Source organism: Dendrobates tinctorius, unplaced genomic scaffold (assembly GCF_039654945.1).
Source record: "Dendrobates tinctorius isolate UK_male_01 unplaced genomic scaffold, ASM3965494v1 ptg000165l, whole genome shotgun sequence".
In the NCBI taxonomy this organism is placed as follows: domain Eukaryota; kingdom Metazoa; phylum Chordata; class Amphibia; order Anura; family Dendrobatidae; genus Dendrobates; species Dendrobates tinctorius.
This window is the reverse complement of record NW_027361832.1, coordinates 2,158,578-2,179,115: the sequence shown is the minus strand read 5'-3', so window position 1 is coordinate 2,179,115 and position 20,538 is coordinate 2,158,578. Positions and strand designations below refer to the sequence as shown.

The following is a 20,538-nucleotide window of genomic DNA, read 5'->3' as shown; positions in this document are numbered from 1 at the left end:
TCAGTGGCGGGGGGGCGATCGCCGGTGGGGGTGGTCGGATCGGTGTCTCCAGCCATGTCCGATGCTACAGCAGCATCGGCCATGGCTGGATTGTAATATTTCATCAATTTTCATTGATGAAATATTACTATCGCTCTGATTGGCTGTTAAAAGTGAAACAGCCAATCAGAGCGATCGTAGCCACGTGGGGGCGAAGCCACGCCCCCTGTGGTGAAGAACAAAGCCCCCTGAATCTGCGGGTCGGGTGACCTTTCATTGACCCCCGTTACCCGACCCGCAGGGGGCCTTTGAAGTCATTGCACAGGGTATGCGTCATGGGTCGATTGGCACCGACTTTCATGATGCATACGCTGTGTCACAGGTCGAAAGGGGTTAATAGAACGTCCGCCTTCCTGTCCATCGGGTCCCGGAGACTTGATGAGTCCTCGAACGGGATGGCGATTTTCTTGGTGACCTTGGCTACCGGAACATCGATTTTGGGTACTTCTTCCCATGCTCGTGTTTCCTCGGGGTCAAAAGGCAGACGACTTTTAAAGTCCTGGGATAGTACAAGCCGACGTTCTGCCTCTTTCCACTCCTCATGGACTATTGTCTTAATGTGTTCACTTACGGGGAACACCGTCTGTCTCCAGGCCACCAGACCTCCGAACATCAATTCCTGTCTGGATTGCGGTTTAGGAACTTCCTCGATCTGCATTGTGTTCCTGACCGCCTGGACTAACTCGTCAGTTTCCTCCAGCCTGAACAGGAATTTCCTGCCTGGATCCTGTCTGTCCGCCAAGATCTCTCCTTCCTCCTCCGGATCCGAGTCCCGGTAGTCTGACTCCTCGATCGAGCTTGCTTCGGAAACTGGGTCTGCCTCCCACCTCGGACGCTTGCGGCTCGGCCCTGGACTGGGGGACTTCTGCCGTGCGAGGCTGGCTCTGGAGGCTTGGACTTCCTCCCGTATCAAGGATCTCATCTTGGAGAGGAGGTATGGCTGTTCGTCTCTTAAGACCCTTGATGTGCAGGGTCCACAGAGGGTTTTGCTATGGGTGTCTGGCAGCTTTACCCTGCATACAGGGCATCGGACTGACTTGGATGTGGCCTTGGCAGGGTCCTTAGTCACTGACGGGGGGGGGGGCTGCTGGGGTTCCCTTATCCTATCAACATAAGATGGGGTACCCATGTCAGTCGTCCTGGGCGGCGGGGATGGGTGTGGGGTGGGTGGTCTGTGCCAGGGGCACTTACCCCACCATTCGCCAGAGCCTCTGCATCCATCCTGCAGCGATCTGTGCTTCCAAAGAGACGGTCAGCCCCTGGAGCGCGCGCTGCGATTCAAACCGGCGTGTGACGTCACCGGCAGTAATACGGGTGCTCTCGCGATAGGCCGGGTCCTCTCGCTTCCGCTTCCTCCCGGACTCTAGCCCCTCCTGTGCCTCTGACGGCGCATTCCTCGTGACGCCGGCGCCCGCCCGGCCAGCTGCCTGCGGGGGACCGACCTTCGCCTGCCATGGCGGCCACCAACTGGAGCCGAGAGCCTCCCACCGGGAGGAGAGGCTCCCTCCAGGAGTGTCGTCCTGCTTCTCAAGCGCCCAGCTAAATCAGGACATGTGTCAAAGAATAGAGACCGCCATTAAGGCAAAGATCAATGTGGAGGGTGAGAATGCCGCTCCCATAATCCGATGCGTATCGTCACAATTGTGACTTCATCAGGGGTGGGAAGAAAGTGACGGTGTGGGTATAAACCTCCAGTTTAAATATATGCAGTGATTAATTAATGGCGGTCTCTATCCTTTGACACATGTCCTGATTTAGCTGTGCGCTTGAGGTGGTAAAGTATATGAGGGAAGTGAGCTCTATTTTCTGAGTATTATTTTTGCTTCCCTTTTACCCTCTACACTTTTCATATATATATTTTTTACTTTCATATATAGAATTTCGGCTGGCGCACCAGCCCTTATTCTTCTGTGACAGATATTTGGTGCCATTACTGTTTATATATACTCATCCCTCAGTTGTGACCTTTATTGTGTACCTTGTATGTACCTTCTTGTGCTGCTGGATTTATATATACAGTGTGCAGCCACTATCAGGGCTTTTCTACACAGACTGTGGTATTATTTCATAATTGGGAATCTACCTATTATTGTATTATAAAGCTATTATGAATTTTTCACACTGTCTTTGTAGTTATGCTGCATGTGGGATTTATGTACATCTAGTGGATTTATTATAGGATGTGTTTGCTGCTCTCATTTATACAGATATTGGTTCAAAAACCTCTGTATATTTTAAATAGTTTTATATTCCTGTGCTTTTTGGTGTTTTGTATTTCCTCTGAAATAAAAACTATATATTTTTTTTTTTTTTGGTGATCCCCACTTGAAATGTATGTCTTCTTTTGCCTCTCAATTTGTCATGCCCATGTAGGCATACACAGCTCTGCTACATGCCCATGTAGGCATACACAGCTCTGCTACATGCCCATGTAGGCATACACAGCTCTGCTACATGCCCATGTAGGCATACACAGCTCTGCTGCATGCCCATGTAGGCATACACAGCTCTGCTACATGCCCATATAGACACCCATAGACTCTATACATTACCCCATCCTGCAGTTCTTGACCAGGCCCTGTATGGAGGCTGCAGCAGCAGAACATTTGCAGGACTTTCCACTTGATTAACTCAAGCACCTTTCAAGTCCCATGACCCGACAGGTCCTAGAATTTCTCGTCCAGAAGGTCCTTCAGCTGCTCAGCTCGTGCGTCCTCCGTTCAGTCCCTGCATCTCTTCTCTTGCTCTGCCCCGATCACATAGATCAGTGCCCAGGAGGAGGAGAGGCAGCAGCTCTCTGTGATCGGGAAGGACGCAGTGTCAGCGTTCTCCCCAGCACAGGAAGCTGTCTCTGGACTATAAGACGCAAACACTTTTTAACAAGAGTTTTTCTTGTTACATACGTGTCTTATACACGCTTTCTTAGACTTCAGATGATCGAAGTCTTATGAAGTCTGTAATTCTAATGTTCTTAGGGTGCTGACATTATAATGATCTGGTGGACTTGATGATGTTCTACTTCACTGGATTGTCTTAATATCACAGCAACAGAAAATGGCCCATAAGAAATCTCTATGGTCGGGCCTTTCCTCCTCTTTTATTGATGTTCCTCCTGAGACATTTTGGAATCCACCACTTTCTTTGTGATGCAATATTCAAATCTGATAAAGTTTGTAATTCAGACGTTATCGACGTAACATTATCGTGTCCTGCTGGATCTGTTGATTTTTTTTTTCACGTGCTTTACTCCAGTGTCTTAACATTACAGCAACAGAAAATTGCCCTAAAAAATCTAGATGGTCGGGCCTTTCCTTCTATGCTGTAGATGTTCCTCCTGAGACATTTTGGAATCCACCACTTTCTTTGTGATGTAACATTCTCCTCTTCCACACTGATTTTATCAAGATCAAAGCAAGTTTGGAATTTTCTTAATAAAGCAAGCTTATCTTGTTTGTCTAGAACTCCAATCTCCTTCACCCCATCTTCCATCTTCTCTCCTTCATCATCCATCTCTTCTCTCTCTGCCATCAGACTGGGACAAACTGAGACCACTCCAAATTTGTTAGGCCAGAATGCTGGCTTTGCATCCTCAACCATCTTCCTCCATATTTCATCTGGATACTCTTCAGTGTCCATTTTCATATCAAAGTGCATAGCTAGGCTACAAATACTCAACTGCCAGGTTAGTAAATGCCAAGCGGAACCTTCCATAGGGTGCTGATGTCATAATGCTCGGGCATCATACAAAGCAACAGCGACAGTTTAAAGGGCCCATACTGCACTACAGATTACAATATCTTCTTCAACCTTCAAACTCCCCGTCCAATAGGACAACAGATCTGGTGATCAAATGGGCAATAGATAATAATCTTTAGTAGGCCACTGCATTCCATTGCTTAGCATGGCTGTGATGGTGCCGGAAGTTCCCACAGCCTTAAAGCTTGTTGATTGGCTGCCCTGCCCTTTTTTTTTTAATGTCCAATCTTTGATAACTAGTGAACTGTATCATGAGCAATTCGCTCCAGATATACACAGTAGTTGATCTGAGGAAGCCAAGTGACTACCGTTCTTGACTACAATGCCAGTTTTCAAGGTGTATGTCACCATGTCTTAATATGACATATGGTATAAATGTAAAATAAAATTTGGCTATAAAGAATTTTTCAAAAAATGTTGAAACAAACACAAATTAATTAATTTTAATCGCCACAGTGTATTGCTTCATGTCCCCTGTAGAGGCACTGCTGGGGGATTGAACACCTGCTGCTAGATACCCTTATTTTGCAGCTGATCCAGCCCCCCACCCCCGAGAGATCCCAGCATCGAAGATCTGCGTATACATTATTGGAAATTCTGCCGAACACACACCACATTCAGAGGTACCGGACAACAATCATGTGTGGGGCCTACCGGCTGCCCCACACAGCACATGTTGTGGGAAGGATCGGGCCTGTTGAATTTCAATGCCTTTTTCCTAGGAGATAAGAGGCAGAGGTGTCGGGCATGGTTCTTACTCTCCTCTCCCCATTGAAAGCACATGTACACTCGGGGGAACCGAGCGTACTGGGGGATGAGGGAGCTGGAGCTGTGATGTCAGCCTAAGGTCGGGGTCAGACTTGCAAGATACTCGCACGAGTCTCGCACCTCAATACCCGGCACTGCCGCCGGCACTCGGATCGGAGCGTTCAGCTGCATAGAAATGCATGCAGCCGCACACTCCGGTCTCGAGTGTCGGTGGCAGTGCCGGGTATCGAGATGCGAGGGTCGCCTGAGTTTCTCGCAAGTCTGACTCCGGCCTAACATGAGGACTCTCAAGCTCCATAATTAGTATAATGGGCTGTAATCATTTCTAGCTGCATCCTCTCACCCAACCTTATTTTAATATGTTATTTTGTGATTGATGCTGTAAAAAGGGTTAATTTGAGGATTTGTGAGGATGTCCCCTCTGCTGATCTTACCAGGTTCTCAAGTCACTGCTTTATTCTATGTATATGAACACCACCAAACTTTTCATTGTGTCCTTCTGCTCATTTGCTATTATTTTTATTTATTTTTATTTTTTTTTAGACTCAAAATGTAAAATCCCCAAAACAACATTCGTGCAAAACATCCAGACAACGTCCCAATAAAAAGTAAGTGAACCCACTGTTCCTCTACAGTAGAGGTGGTGTAATCTGATGCAGCATACGTTCCCAGTACTCAACCTCTGAATCTGGGATGTCACTCTGCTGATCCCTGATCAGCTCTCCTTAGCCTGGATCCGCTAGGTCACATGGTGCACCCACATGACTGCTGTGGCCAATCACTGACTTCAGAGATCTCATATATACATTGTTTAAGGCTACTTTCACACATCAGTTTTTTGCCGTCAGGCAGGATCCGGCTATTTTTAGAAAAAACGGATCCGGCATAAATTTTGGAGAACTGTAGAAACGGATCCGTTTTTTTGCTGGATCCGTCTAGCAGGTTATATCTGTTCCTGGGGGCTGGCCAATTGGATCTGAGCATGCGCAGACTTAAAAAACAGGATCCGGTGGCTGGATCCGTCTTTTTCTGGATCCGGCGCATTCCGGCGCCCATAGACTTTCATTGTAGCAAAAAGCTGGAAGCGCCGGATCCAGCGCTTCCGGCTTTTTCGCCGGAGACAAAAAACGTTACAGTAGCCGTTTTTTCCAGACGCAGGAATGAGACAAGTTGCCGGATCCGGCAAAAAACGGATGAAACGCAATGCCATCCGGCACGATCCGGCACTAATGCAAGTCAATGGGGAAAAACTGGATCCGGCATTGCATTTTGCCGGATCCGGTTTTACAAAAAAAAGCCGGATCGCGCCTGAAGGCAAAAAACTGATGTGTGAAAGAGGCCTAAGCCAGTAATTGGAATGACCGTGGATTCATGAGTTTAAGGGAGTCTCATCGGGATTCATCCCGAAACTATTTATATGTGCATGTAGCTTTTTCAGAGACAAGTCCATTAATACCTCTACATGGCCAGTCCTTTCCTCCATTACTGAGAAATTAGCATTTCATTTGTTATGCAAATGAGGCTGAAAGACTGCGGTAGATCTGAAGCCTCTGACACTCCAGCTCTATTCTCCATCTACCACCGTCTCCTCCTGCCTGACCAACTGTGTGACTTCAGGCAAAGGAGCGAACAGTCAAGCAGCAGGAGGCGGCGCTGGACTGGGAATAGGGCTGGAGTGACAGAGACGTTAGATCTTCCAAAACTCTTGAGCCTCATTTTCATGTCAAAGTAAACACTGTTTTCTCAATAACATAGGAATGGACTGGCCATGTAAAGGGATTGCTGGACTTGACTTTGAAAAAAGCTTAAGGGTGAACTTCATCTACCAGATTCACTTTGAGGACCCAGCTAGACTTGTCTTTCAGAACATAAGGAATTGGACTTAAAGGGTATGAGCACATTTGACTTGGGGAGGGATGATGTTTCCATATGTTAATGGTTACCTTTGGGTAATTCCTCAGGATCTGGCGCTCCGACAGATTTAGATCTCCTTTGCAGATCACTGGCTTGCACCACTCTGAGGCAGCAAAATAGTAGAAAGTTTTTAATAAAACTACTTAGAAAGTTGCTTAACTTTGCATTTATAAGGAAATAAACAATAAAGAAAATCGATGTGGTTCCTATGGGTGACATATTTCATTGAATGCCTACACAATCTCTTGGTAAATCCTCCTGACCTATACCTCCAATGTACTGCATGTGCAGAATGAATGCACCCCTATGCTGACCACACATGTTAGATAGTTGTTGGACAACCTATTTATTTATTTCATTGTGCCATCATGAGGTCATACAGACTTTTGGGGTGGCATTTAAATACTTTTAAAAAAAAATCTGATTTCCCTTGTACTGTGGGGCTGGTATATTAGCCCCAGTTACAGTGGAAATTCAGACTGCTGGCTTCTACACCCAGAGATCACATGACCGCTGGGTCAGAAGGTGGGAGCACGGTTAGCGTTCTTATAACTGTGTAGACAGCTCTTGTTTATCACTGTATACAGCAATCGAGAAGACAGGCACAGTAATAAACCACCTCTGCCTTATCTACGGGGAATCTGGCTGTGTATGGCAGCTGGCTACGCACACCCTCAGCTGCACGATAGCAGCTGCTCTACTATTCAGTGGGTAAAAACATGCTGCAAAAAAGTAAAAATAATTGACGAGCTGCTTATCACTGCTCAAATTCAGTCTGCAAAAAAAAAACCAAGCATGTGCATAAGGTTTCTGAAATCTCACAGCTTTTGCCAGTACTGGAAAAAGCAGCATTTAATTGGCATAAAAGGCGCAGCAAAAAAAAAAAACACTGCAAAAGTGCAGCATGGGAACATAGACTTACAGTTCTCCATAGAACTTTATGAGCACCAATTGTCATCTCCTATCTCAGTAATGGGAAAACCTGTGTTCACTGAATACACATTTTACGTATGAATGGAGACTTTTGAGAATGATCGATCAATCCAGGAGGAGACTGAAGCAGATTTCTCTAATAAGATATATTACAAAGTTTCTTATTTTCATGTGTACTATTAATTTATGGGGAAAAAAAATAAATAAATCAATGGTTACTCTTTAAAGGGGTATTCCCATCTCCAAAATCCCCTCCTAATATATAGTAGGTGTAGTAATAATAGTAATATTAGCAAATACCTCCAATTAGAAATGTTGTCACTTACCCCATGTGCAGGGCATTGCAGTAGCTTAAGTATCCATGGTTGCGACCACTAACAACTGTCACTATATGAGTGGTCGTAACCATGGATAGATAAGCTGCAATGCCCTGTACATGGGGTAAGTGACATCATGAACCATAAGCACTATTCTACATTTCTAATTGGAGGTATTTGTTATTATTATCAATAGTAATATTACACCTACTACATATTGGGACAGGATCTTGGAAGATGGGAAGACCCCTTTAGATCATTTACGGGGGCGAGTCCTCCATATGGAGAGGTGACACCAATTAGCTGCTTCCTGCTGCAGTACATAGTGGGTGTCAATGACTTCCTAAGGCCTCATTCAGACGTACAGTTTTTCCACATACGAGAATGACGGAAGTTCCTCCACCACCTCCAGTCTGACAGTTCGTGAAAACGGGTCCGTACTCTGATGTCATCCAAGTGCGGTACAATTTTTCACGTACAAAATCTGAGGTCTGAATGAAGCCTAATGGAACAACCCATGAAAGTGAGTCTGTAGTCACGTCACATTCAGGACCAGGAGACGGTCGGGCTCTGTTCAGATCTGCGTCCGAGGGTTTGGCGGGAGCCTCATGCACTGCGGAGGGCGGCATCACTGGTCAGGGGGTCTTTTGGAAGAGGTGTAGTGATCATGTAAATTAAAACTGGAACATACAAGCCGATGACTGTTGCCGTTACAGGTGCTGCCCAGTTTACCTCGGGGGAAGTGTGGTTCCTTTTGGCCTTGGGACAAGTGTATCTGAACGGTGAGTATGTCCTCCTGCCTCTCTCATACTACATATAACAAAGGTCCTGAACTCTCCGCTGTGACGGACGGACTCCTCGTGGATCACAGAGACGGCTGTGGAGGTTTAGAGACAGAATGTAATAATACATTTTTATGGCAGTGATGCAGCTTATCGACCGGGGGTCTCTGGAGTCGGATCAGCTGCAATACAAGTGAAGTAAAGGGTAGTCCGTCTCAAAAAAGCAAAATATGTCCCAGCATAGTGGTCAATAAGCAAGTCTACTTACCTGCTGCTCCGCTGCTGTTTCGCTCCAGTCACCGCTCCTTGTGCTTCTGGCTGGAAGGACACGTGACCGTTCCCGCCCTTCGTTGGTCGCAGCACTGACCAATGCTCTTGATCTTTCCATGCAACCCAAACAGGACCTATGCAGCCAATCACCGGTCATCACTGCAGCTAGGGATTGGCTGTAAGGGTCGCATGCCCTTTTGTATGGAAGAGAGAGCTCAAAGACTGGTGGGTGACCTGAGCGGCACTAAGAAAGGCGCAACGGGGGATCGACACATCAGAATCATTTTCTTCTGTCCCCATTGGGGCTCACAATCTACACTCCCTATCAGTATGTCTTTGGAGTGTGGGAGGAAACAAACACGGGGAGAAAATACAAACTTCTTGCGGATGTTGTCCTTGGTGGGATTTAAACCCAAGGCACCAAGGCTGCAGTGCTAACCACTGAGCCACCATGCAGTGCTAACCACTGAGCCACCATGCAGTGCTAACCACTGAGCCACCATGCAGTGCTAACCACTGAGCCACCATACACTGCTAACCACTGAGCCACCATGCAGTGCTAACCACTGAGCCACCATGCAGTGCTAACCACTGAACCACCGTGGTGATCTTCGCTGTACTAGAGAGCAGAGGATTCCCCAGCTTTTCAGTTTGTGCATCAATTTGTTTCCCCCCAAATTTGGCACATACTCTGTCAGAAAATATGGTGCGCCAAACACTATCTACATACTGTATATATTATTGTACACATCCTTCCCTCTCATACTGATCGTTTTAATCATTTTTTTCCCCCAAACTTGATATGTGATCTGTAGCACTTGAGATAATTTTACAGAAGAAGATCATCTGTAAAATGACCAGTAGGTGGCGCTATTAGTAAGTTACAGGCAGAGCAGGAGTATAAATGATGGTGCCGTGAAAGGACAGAACTCAGTAATAAAGGAGAAGGGGGAGAATAATAACTTTTATTTCTGTAGCACAACATCTTCCGCAGCACTTTACATTACAGAGGGGACTTGTACAGACACCAAAGACATAACAGAATAATACATAATTCAACAGATACCAAGAGGAGTGAGGGTCCCGCTACTCGCAAGATTACAATCTCTGAAGAAATAGATAAATGCATACGTGTCGTTAGCTCCACCCATGGGCGCGTGTGACGTGATAGCGGGTCGCTGATGGGTTGTAATCTCAGCCGGGGGTCTGCTGGAAACCCCCCGTGCCTTCCACTGGCCGAGATTCAATAGAGGCTGTGATTTCTGCCGTGGCATCGCTGTATATAGCACAAGATATCAGACAATCGCATCTTCAGGTCCCTTACGGGGCTAACAAGAACAGTAAAAAGTGAAAGAAAAAAGGTTTTACAACATCTGAAAAAACCCCTAAAAGTTCAGATCACCCCCTTTACTCCCCTATTGAAAATAAAGAGTTAAAAAAAATACCCACATGTGGCATCACCGCGCTCAGAAAAGTCCGATCTATCATCATCTAAAAACAATTCACTTGATTGGTGAACACTGTAAACAGAAAAAATCCAAGAACGACAAAAGTCCACAAAAAATGCTGTAACAAGCGATCAGAAAGCCATGTATAAATGGTCCTGATAAAACCGTCCCCTCTCCCTGCAAAACATAAGCCATCGCACAGCTCCAGCGGCCAAAGCATTTTCCTGCGTCTCGGAAAGTGGCCACACAACCCCCAAATGTTTTGGGTTATTTTAAACTTTTTTTTAGACTTTTTTTTCACCAGTAAAATAATGAAAAAACTGGACGTTGTGTCAGAATTGTGTTTTGTTGTTTTTTTCACAATTTCACCGCGCTTGGAATTTTTTTTTCCCCATTTTCCGGTACACTTTGTGGTAAAATGAAAGGTGTCATTCCAAAGTACAACTCGTCCCGCAAGAAAACAAACCCTCACATGTCTGTGGACAGAAAAATAAAAGAGCTCCGGCTCTGGGAAGAAGGGGAGGGCAAAAACGAAAACGCAAAAACCGAAATTGGCTGCCTCGTGAAGGGGTGGGGGTCAGAATTGGCGCCGTCACTAAGCGGCTAAGATGCGGAGTTTCTCATTGTACAATTAAGCAACACCGATACGTACATACCTCATACCCAGGAACGCGCCGACTCCTCTGGAAGGGGTTATCTCCATGCCAAACAAAAGGATCGACCTCTGGAAATCCAGCATGCCAGATCCTTCTCTCCTCCGACCCCATCTGTCATCTTTTCTGTCATGTCTCTGGTGGCCTTTAGTGTTGTACATTTACTGAGGGGGATCCTGACTATTGACTTATGCCCCCATACACTTTAGATGCTTGTCGCCTTAATGTTGGTTTTGACGGCAGTTATCTCTTGACACTTCCATATTCGCAGCCGCCACTCTGCTGAGCACTCCTGTGTTCTCTGAGAGCCGCTGCCAGACATGTCTGATGGTGTCTTAACTACTAGAGATCAAAGGAATCATCAGTCCAAAATCGGATATGTCGGATCCTTATTCCCCCCGACATCATCTGTGAGAGGTCCCCGTGCACGTTAGACTGTTGGCCGAACCTGTCCATATAAGTGAGTTCACCTTACCATACTCTAATGAGTATGGGGGTCTTCAGACCCATTAGGTAAGTCGTCTGAACCCGCCCATTTCAGCTGGATATGTTGACTATCTGATGTGTATGGAGGCCTCCTGCCTCTGGCTCAAGAGATGATGTCTGCGGAGAGAAGGATATAAGGTCTTTAATTTCCACTGCCGATCATTTTGTTCTCAGGAAATAAGTCGCTACCAGAGGACCCTGACGACAGTCTCTCCCATAGAGTACATATTAGTTTGGCCGCATGTTCCTGTGTAATATACAAATTGCCTCTTCAGAAAGGGAGAGGACTTGAACTGTAGTGCCACCTACTGGAAGTAGCACTCCTGCAAGTCAATATTGACCTTTCGACAAACCTTTCCACATGACTTAGGAGAAAAGCCAAACCAGAATTTGCAGAGACGTGTTTCACAGTGTTGCCTCTCCTCAGTGCAAAGCAAGAGATCTGATTTGGCTGTTAAAGAGGCTTCTTACTGAAGTCTAAGAAGTATCTTCTCTCCTTGTAGCGTGAGATGCCTGTGTAAGGAGACTTATATGCACTGCTTCTCTGGGATATTAGATATACAGAGACGGGGGGATATAGCTGCTGCCGACCTCTGTCTAGTGTATGTGGCCCGTTGCGCTCTGCGATTTTGTCTTCAGATTAAGCTCTAAGCAGCAATGTATTTTGGCAAGATCTTTCATGGTAACGTTACATGAAGTCTTCTGGTCGTCCCCGTGTTGACGTGTCCTGTAAACCACTGACAACACTTTGCTCCTCGTTCTTTGTTCCCCGCAGAGCCTGTAACCAGCTGCGCTGCACCTCCTGCGATTTCAACATTGTGACATTCGATGACCACAAATGGGACGCGTCCTGCGACTACCTCTTCTTCAGGTACTAGGCTTAGTGTAAGGTAATAATTGGAGACACCATGAACATTTCTACTCAGTACCAGGCAGGTGGCACTTAGCACCTCATCGGTGCACGGCTGAGCAATACCTCTCTACCGATGGAAGTCACGTGGATTCCGTATCCTCGCGGTTATAACTTTCTTTATGTTACACCACTATTATGTTTTAAAATATTTTGCATATACGGTTGTGGGTAAAGAAAAAATGAAACAGCTCGAGAGATGACCTCTGCTCTCACTGGAAAGACCAGTTTAGAATTGCCTGAATACAGGAAATGATCTCTGGTTAAAAGTAAAAGTATTTCTGCCCGTGTGAATTACAGTTCATAAGTTTACACACCCTTGTTACAATGTCAGGTTTTTGTCATGTAAAAAAAAATCATACCAAGAATCATTTCAGAACTTTTCCATCTTTTTGAAAAATAAACTTAAATCTTTAAAGGCGTAAAAAGGAAAATAACGGGGTTGAATAAATATGCACACCCTCATACTAATACTTTCTTGGAGCATCCTTTGAATTTGTGACAGTATTCAGTCTTTTTTGGGTCCGAGCATATCAGCATAGCGCATATAGAATTGGCAATCTTTGCCCACTCTTCCTTGCAGTAGCTCCAAATCTGTCAGACTGCGAGGGCATTTCTTGTGTACAGCGCTCTCTTCAGGTCACCCAGAGATTTGCAATTGCATCCAGGTCTGAGCTCTGGTTGATTTATTCCAAAATGTTTCATCTTCTTCTGGTGAAGCCATTCTTTTGTTGATTTGGAGGTATGCTTAGAGTTGTTCCCTACTGAAAGGTGAAATCCCACTTGTTCTTCAGCTGTTTAGCAGAAGCCTGTGCGTTTTGTTGCAAAATTGTCTGACATTTGGAATTGTTCATAATTTGCTCCACCCTGACTAAACATCTAGCTTCAGTTGCTGAAAAAACACAGCCTCAAAGTATATGCTCAGATGCTGCCTCCACCATGCTTTGCTGTGGGTATGGTATTCTTTTGATGATGTGCAATGTTGGCTTTGCACAAAATATACCCTTTTTGAATTATGGCCAAAAAGTTCAAACCTCTCACTATAACACATTTTTCACATATGCTTTTGGCATAATTGAGGTAGGGTTTGGCAAAACATAGCCGGGCTTGGATGATTTTCTGTTTAAGGAAGGGTTTGCCCCATACCTTTCCCCGGCAAGACATATGAAGAATAAGGGGTCACATGGGCCTCCTGGTGTTGACAGGTGCTGCCCTGGGCACTCTTTGTGCTCCCGTTTTGGTCTTATCTGTTTATTACTAAAATTTTCTCCCATACAATCAATGCTTGTGGGGGAGAATCCGTCCATAATATGGCACCAAATGGAACATGTCAGATTTTTAACAATCAGGTTTTCTTCCACAAACCCTCTCCAAAACCATAATGATTTACTTCAAAGGCTTCCAATAAACTTAATGTGTATATTACAGTTACAGCATCCCTGCACACCGGCATAAATGTCAGTCGCAACCTAAATTATAGAAAAATAATAAAGACCTGAATGAAAAGGGAGGTTTTCATTTCTGGTGTCATGGCGGACAGGCTGTAAGTCTACCTGCCTGCAGGAGCGCTAACATTTTTCTCCAAAACGTTGAGTTGCTGAAAAGATAAATGTCTCAGTCCTTACATCATATTGGCATGGTGCTGAGAAACCGCCATATATCTCAGGGTGTAAAAATGTGACACCGTGATGACACTTTGTAAGAAGTCTGTAAATATAAAAAGAAAAAGCTGCCAGACCAGAAGCTGAAGCTACCGCGGTGGAACTCGTGCTTGATACTGGAGCAATGCCTGTCCAGCAGGTCTTTATCTTACCTCCATTACTGGGTCTACACCCAAACCAAGAAAACAGCAAAAACGCTGAACAGGAAGCCGAAACATGACTTATATGTGCACATAAGAGATGCGGTCACACAACAAACAAGCCTTGATCAGTGGCTGCGTTTACAGGGTCAATAATCGGGGCAGGATCGGTGGATGCATATACAGGGGCAATCAACGGGATGGGAGCAATGGATCCGTATACAGGGGCAATAATAGAGAACGGGAGCCATGGATGTATTAACAAGGGCAATAATTGGGACGGGAGCAGTGGATGTGTTTACAGGGGCAATAATCAGGATCGGTGGATGCATATACATGAGCAATAATCGGGACGGGATTGGTGGATGTGCATATACAGGGGCAATAATTGGGACGGGAGCAATGGATGCGTATACAGGGGCAATAGTTGTGACGGGAGCAGTGGATGCGTATACAGGGGAAATAATAGAGAACGGGAGCCTTGGATGTATTAACAAGGGCAATAATTGGGACGGGAGCAGTGGATGCGTATACTGGGGCAATAATCGGGATTGGTGGATGCATATACAGGGGCAATAGTCGGGACAGGATTGGTGGATGCACATATACAGGGGCAATAAACGGGATGGGAGCAATGGATGCATATACAGGGGCAATAATTGGGATGGGAGCAGTGGATGCGTATACAGGGGCAACAATTGGGAACGGGAACCTTGGATATAATCGGGACTACTCTTCTGTGGTTTTGTATCATTAAGGTTGCGACTGACGTCTATGCCGGTGTGCAGGGATGCTGTAACTGTAATATACACACTAAGTTTATTGGAAGTCGAACAAGTCAATCAGGTGCCGTATTTTGGAGGGATTCTCCCCCACAAGTAATAAACAGCCGTACATAGGACCAAAATGGGAGCACACGGAGTGCCCAGGGCAGCACCTGTCAACACCAGGAGGACCATGTGATGCCTTAACGTATGTGGGGGTTTATTTGTTTGTATGTTTTTTTCATTTTTTGAGGTGGTCAAAAACAATTATTTTTCTGGTTGAAACTTCTTTGCAGAGTTTTTGGAGGATTTTTTTTTTTTTTTTAATAGAGGCCAATTTGGCCCAATAGTGGATTTTCCTTGGTGGAAAAAGAAGAGAGAAGAAGAGCACATTGCTATTTTTAGGCTTGTGGGTTAATATCCATGGCCCCTTACCAGCCTGAGAATATCATCCCCCAGCTGTGAGCTTTAGCAAGGTTTGTTGTCAAAAATGGGGGGGGCACCACGCCAGTATTATTTATTTAAATAATTTTAAAAAAACAGCGTGGGAAACCCTTTATTCTTGATAACCAGCCTGCTGAAGCTGAGGGTTGCAGCCCCCAGCTGTGAGTTTTGTCTAGCTGGTTAGCAAAAATACAGAGGAACCCAGGCCATTTGTTTATTATTTATTTACAGCGCGGGAGCGCCTGACTCCTGTAATAATGACATGATCTCCTGGTATAGAGCACTGTGGAAACGCTGAATGCCACCTCTCGGAAACACTATGTATGCTAATGTGTGGGGAAATGATAAGGTACATAATGACACTAGACCTCTCAATATGGTTTATTACCCTTGTTTTTCACCATTACGAGGTGTGTCCCAGTGCCGGTGGCATCATATGCAAGTTTAGAAGAAGTCAGTCTACACAAAGCCTTGGAGATAGTAAACAGATAATCAGAAGCACTACACTTTTTGATGGCTAAGGTGCAACATGGGCAGGGGCGGTAAGCATCATCTGCTCCCCGGCACGCTACAGGAAAATGGGGGTCCTAACTGAGTAGGAGCCAGCTGATGAATACTCTCATCAGCCACTCCTGCTCTCACTGTTATTAGCGGCAGCAGGTGTTGGCTGATGGGAGCTGTAGTCCCATCAGCTAACACCAGTGACCGGAGGTAAACTTTCTACCTCCGATCACAGCTGAGCGCTCACGCTCTCTTTTGACAGAGTAGGAACTGCGGCTCTCTGACCAGCGGGGAGGATTTCGCCGCCGATCAGAAGCGGTGTTTGCCGAGCTGTCATGCACACAACAGTGCAGCAAACACTGGATTATCGGGACCCCCATTCAAGTGAATGGGGTCTGGGTTCAGGTACTGTTCTGATACCCGAACTTTTTGTAACTGTTCGACCGAACCCGCCGGACCCGAACATCCAGTTGTCCGCCCATTTCTTCTTCCCATTTCTAAGTATGTACCTAAAATTAAGTAAAAAGTGTATTTTTCCCTTACGTCCCTCCGGACAGCACCATGGAGGTAGTCATTCCTTGAACTATAGCTGGACAGCATCACAGAGAGGTTAAAAGACCCCTCCCACCTCCACCCTTCAGTGTTTTTCCTGTCCCAGCAGGGGACAGTTGTATGAGAGGTTGCTCCTAGAGTGAAGATAGCCTGTGGACATTTTACGGCTTTCAATTCCCCCTGGCAGGTGGTCCAGGGCTGATTCCTCTCTGGGTAGAGGTCCCTCAGCCATCAATAAGGACCCTTGAGCCCATTATTACACACTTAGCAAAGGAACGTTCAAACAGGCTTAAAGGGGTTTTCCGATCTCGTATGTTTACCAGTATATGATATGCCAAAATACAGAGGTAGATGCTGTTCCCACCAATAGGACCTGTATCTGTCTTGTGGATGGTACCCCGTCGTGTCCCGCTCTCAGTGGAGAGGTGGTTGGAAATCTACAAATGAATAGAGAGTATGACCATCTCTCCACTGGCAGTGACAATGTGGTGAGGTCTTGTTCTGGTCATACATGTGGCCTCCTCGTTTACTGATTTTTACAGCATATCCTGAGGATTTGTCATGAATGTCACCTTTAAAGGGGTTTTCTCAAGTTGTATCTTCAGTAGCACATGGCTCCCAGCTTCCTGCCTTCTTGGGGATGGTGTGGTCTTTAAGAGTCATAACTTGGACCTGGAGCATGGTTCTGCCACTAGCCCAAACTAAGCGGTCTCCTCAGCTGAGAGGAGAGACAGTTTGCCTCTGCAGCATGGGAGACTGAGGTTGGCTGGATCCAGCGATATGCACAGCTTCAGAGCAGCACGAGGCGTATAACCTGCTAGCGCCGCACGTTCCTCGCCTAGGTAACTGGCTACTCTGAGACTTTAAGTGGCCAGCAACCTGGTAAACAACTGCTCAGTTGCAGAGCTGCACAGCTCCGTCTATTGTATAGTGGCCGCGGACAGGTGCTGCACATCCGTTCTCTATTGGTTTGAATAGGTGGCGGATGTGCAGTACTCAGCCGTGGCCACTATTCTGACAGCGGAGCTGTGCTGTGAAGCTCCATAACTGAGCAGTTCCATCTTACACCGGGAGCAGCTGATCAGCGGGAGACCGGGTGTCGCACCCCCACAGGTCATATATTGATCACCTCCTAAGGATAGGTCATCAATGTTAAAGTCTTGGACAACCTCTTTAAGAAGAAAATCAAATCACAAGGCAAATAATCTGCACCAGCAATGACCAGAGCAAAAAGAGACAGCAGTGGCCGGTGAGGCTTCCAGAAGCGTGTCCCGAGGCCACAGATAAGGGCATCTGCTTTCCTCTGCAATACACGTTGCTTCCCTTCCCGAACGCCTCTCGGCTGGTTGCAGATGGCATTGATTGCCCAGCAGAGGGCAGTATTGAGAAATACAAAAAACGACTGTAGAGGATTTTTCCCATCAGGGGTCATCATGTCACTGACATGCAGAATATGAACTCTCTAGTACAGGATAATCAGTAGACTATGGAGTCTCTTACATTCTTGTGTATCACACACTTACATCTTTGTGATTCGGTAGCTAATAATTTCGGTCTTGGTGTCTTACAGGAACAGTGTGCCCGAGCACAGCAAACTACAGACCCGGATGATGAAGAAGAAGGGAGCGCGCGCCTACGCCTGCCAGTGTAGCTGGAGGTCCATCCAGCAGCTCACCCACCTGTCCGCAGAGGAGCCGCTGCGCTGGGTTTGTGGCACGCATTCAGATTGATGGCCGGTCGGACCATGCAAGTGAGCGGACGAGATAAGAAAGAGGTCGTGAGCTCAGGACGAGACTCTGTCAGGGTGCACGGGTATCACTGATAATGGCTGCAAAGACTTTCACCTCCACATTAACCCTGCAGCAGCCGACACCATAGCATTCAGCCTATTGTCGGGGGGCTGTCTCCCAGGTAGGGGGTTATTATAGATAATATACATCACCCTTTAATGAGGAAGACACAGAAATAAATGTGTGTCTTGATACCTATCAGATTGCTGCCACTTGTAGTGAAAGGGATTCCTATATCATAATATCATGTTTATCCTTTCTGCATTTTTTTTGCAGATGAAACCTGTCGAAATGTATTGTCTGCTTAGTCACGTGCTTCAGCTTTTTTTTTTTTCTTTTTAAAAAGAAGAAACCGCAAGTTCTGTCATTATTATAGAAAGGGGTACAACACATTTATACACCATTTTTATGGGGTTTTTTCCCATGCTTATGTGCTATTTTTCTATAAATTAACATTAATGGCCCATATGCTTGTTCCCTTAATATGTGAAAAGCTGAGACTTCATGTATTTTCCAGATGATTGGTGCCCATACACTTCTGTGGAGACCTACTGTACCTCTGCATGATTCCGATGTCCTGTAGCAGATTTTTCTGTTTTAGTTCTTTTGCTTCAATATTTTCTTAAATACTTTTTTCATTTATTATTATTATTTTTTATTTGCTTATTAAAAAGCAAAATTAAGCAACTTTCTATGTAGTCTTCGTTAATAAGCCCTACCATATAACTGCTGTAGTGTCTAAATCTTCTTTATGTATCTGTTGCTTCTGACATAGATCTGACCGCACTCTGCACCTCTCTGTTTTGGCTCACTGCTCCTACCCTACCGTCTCTTAGTTTTAGAGATGGTTGCAGTTAAGGGGACGAGATCGTACATTGTAGACCATACAGAGAAAAAGCATCCAAGGCCTCAGGGAGGGCCAATTACACAAGCTGTATTGTATCAGGGTTTAGATGGTGAGAAGACTAGTCCCACAACAACATGGAGAAGGTTAATCACAAAAACTGTTTCTCTGTAGGGATAGCGCACACTCAGGAAGCTGTCAGTTTGGATAACACTATTAACCTGCAGATATAGGGTTAATTTGGAGGTTAATAGCGCTATAAAGGTGCCCGGACGCTGTACTGAAAGTGCAGCACCTGCGAGAAAAGGAACTTTATTTCTCCTGGGAGACGCTGGCTAAGGACTCGCTCAAACTGGCGATGAAATCAGATAAGTGAAATCGGATTGCACTCGGCCCAATGTTAAACTTTGGGGCAGCTCACATCCGCGATTATTAGCTCGTGCCGATTTGACATTCAAAAATCATAGCAGCATTCTTCAAATGGCTGCAAGAATCGGATCGCACGCACCCATACAGGTCTATGTGTGCGTGTGAAACCAATATCACCCCAGTGCAGTGTGATTCCCGCAGACTCCGGTAATGGAGGAGATGGAGAAGATAATTTCTCCATCTCCGCCGAACCTGTGCTCCTATTCTCGCATGAGAGGAGATCAGAGCAAAGAGCACTGACACTCAGCAGAGCGGAGTGTCTTTAGCATGTAGCATCAGAGGCCATTTTGCTATTGTCACCGGTCACAGCACTGCTGCAGTGCAGACCCGGCTGTCAGTCCAAGGGATGGGCTTTTCTTACAGGTGCCGCTCACTAGCTCTCATTGTAAGAGCCTTCTGCGATGTGACAAGTTCCACATCAGTGAAGAAGAGATCCCTTAGATGGGGAAATCAGTGCAGGAATGAAGCTGTGCTGATCTATGAGAACTAGTGAAGGCAGCAGCATCCCGGACATCAAGAATTCACACCCAGTATTACTAGGAGGGATGGAAACACATGAGCGGCTTGTAGAAAACTAGATATTTGTAGGAAAACTGAATATAGCAGCTTTATAGCGTAACTTAATCATTAACCTATGTTAAAGGTGTTTTTAGCCTTAATTGCTGATCACACTTTTGCTGTGATTATCTGCACTGCAAGAAAGCAATGAGGAGTCTCTAAAAGGACAGAAAATGTTCCAGTATGAAATAAAGTATCACATCACGGCCTCAATCAGGTGTAGCCTTATGTGGCGAGTGATGTGAATATTGCATTCTTCAACTAGATGTATATTTCCTGAAGGAAGTACAGATAGTGCTTTGAAATAGTGCCTGGGCTGCCCCTTTAAGAGAGACTTGCCTGCTGCCCCTGCAAGACTTTCAACTCAGGATCTGTTTTAACTTTGGTTGCCTCTCAGGGGCCACATTGGCCTCAGGGTCTGATTTGGTGGGTGGGGCCCCTCAGGGCTTGAATTGGTGGCCGGGATCCCTCAGGGTCTGATTTTGTGGGTGTGGCCCCTCAGGGTCCGATTTTGTGGCCGGGGCCCCTCAGGGTCCGATTTGGTGGGCGGGGCCACTCTGGGTTTAATTTGGTGGGCGG

At 45.8% G+C, this 20,538-nt stretch overlaps 1 protein-coding gene across 1 annotated transcript in view; it reads left to right on the top strand.

The window, feature by feature from the left end:
• Positions 1-18,816, top strand: part of CFAP418 (cilia and flagella associated protein 418) — a 36,015-nt gene extending 17,199 nt beyond the window's left edge. The window contains exons 3-6 of the mRNA XM_073550416.1: positions 5,107-5,171; positions 8,444-8,509; positions 12,142-12,237; positions 17,909-18,816. Coding sequence (XP_073406517.1) covers positions 5,107-5,171; positions 8,444-8,509; positions 12,142-12,237; positions 17,909-18,068 — 387 coding nt within the window. The 3' untranslated portion in view covers positions 18,069-18,816. The remainder of the gene's footprint in view (positions 1-5,106; positions 5,172-8,443; positions 8,510-12,141; positions 12,238-17,908) is intronic.
• The last annotated feature ends 1,722 nt before the right edge of the window (positions 18,817-20,538 follow it).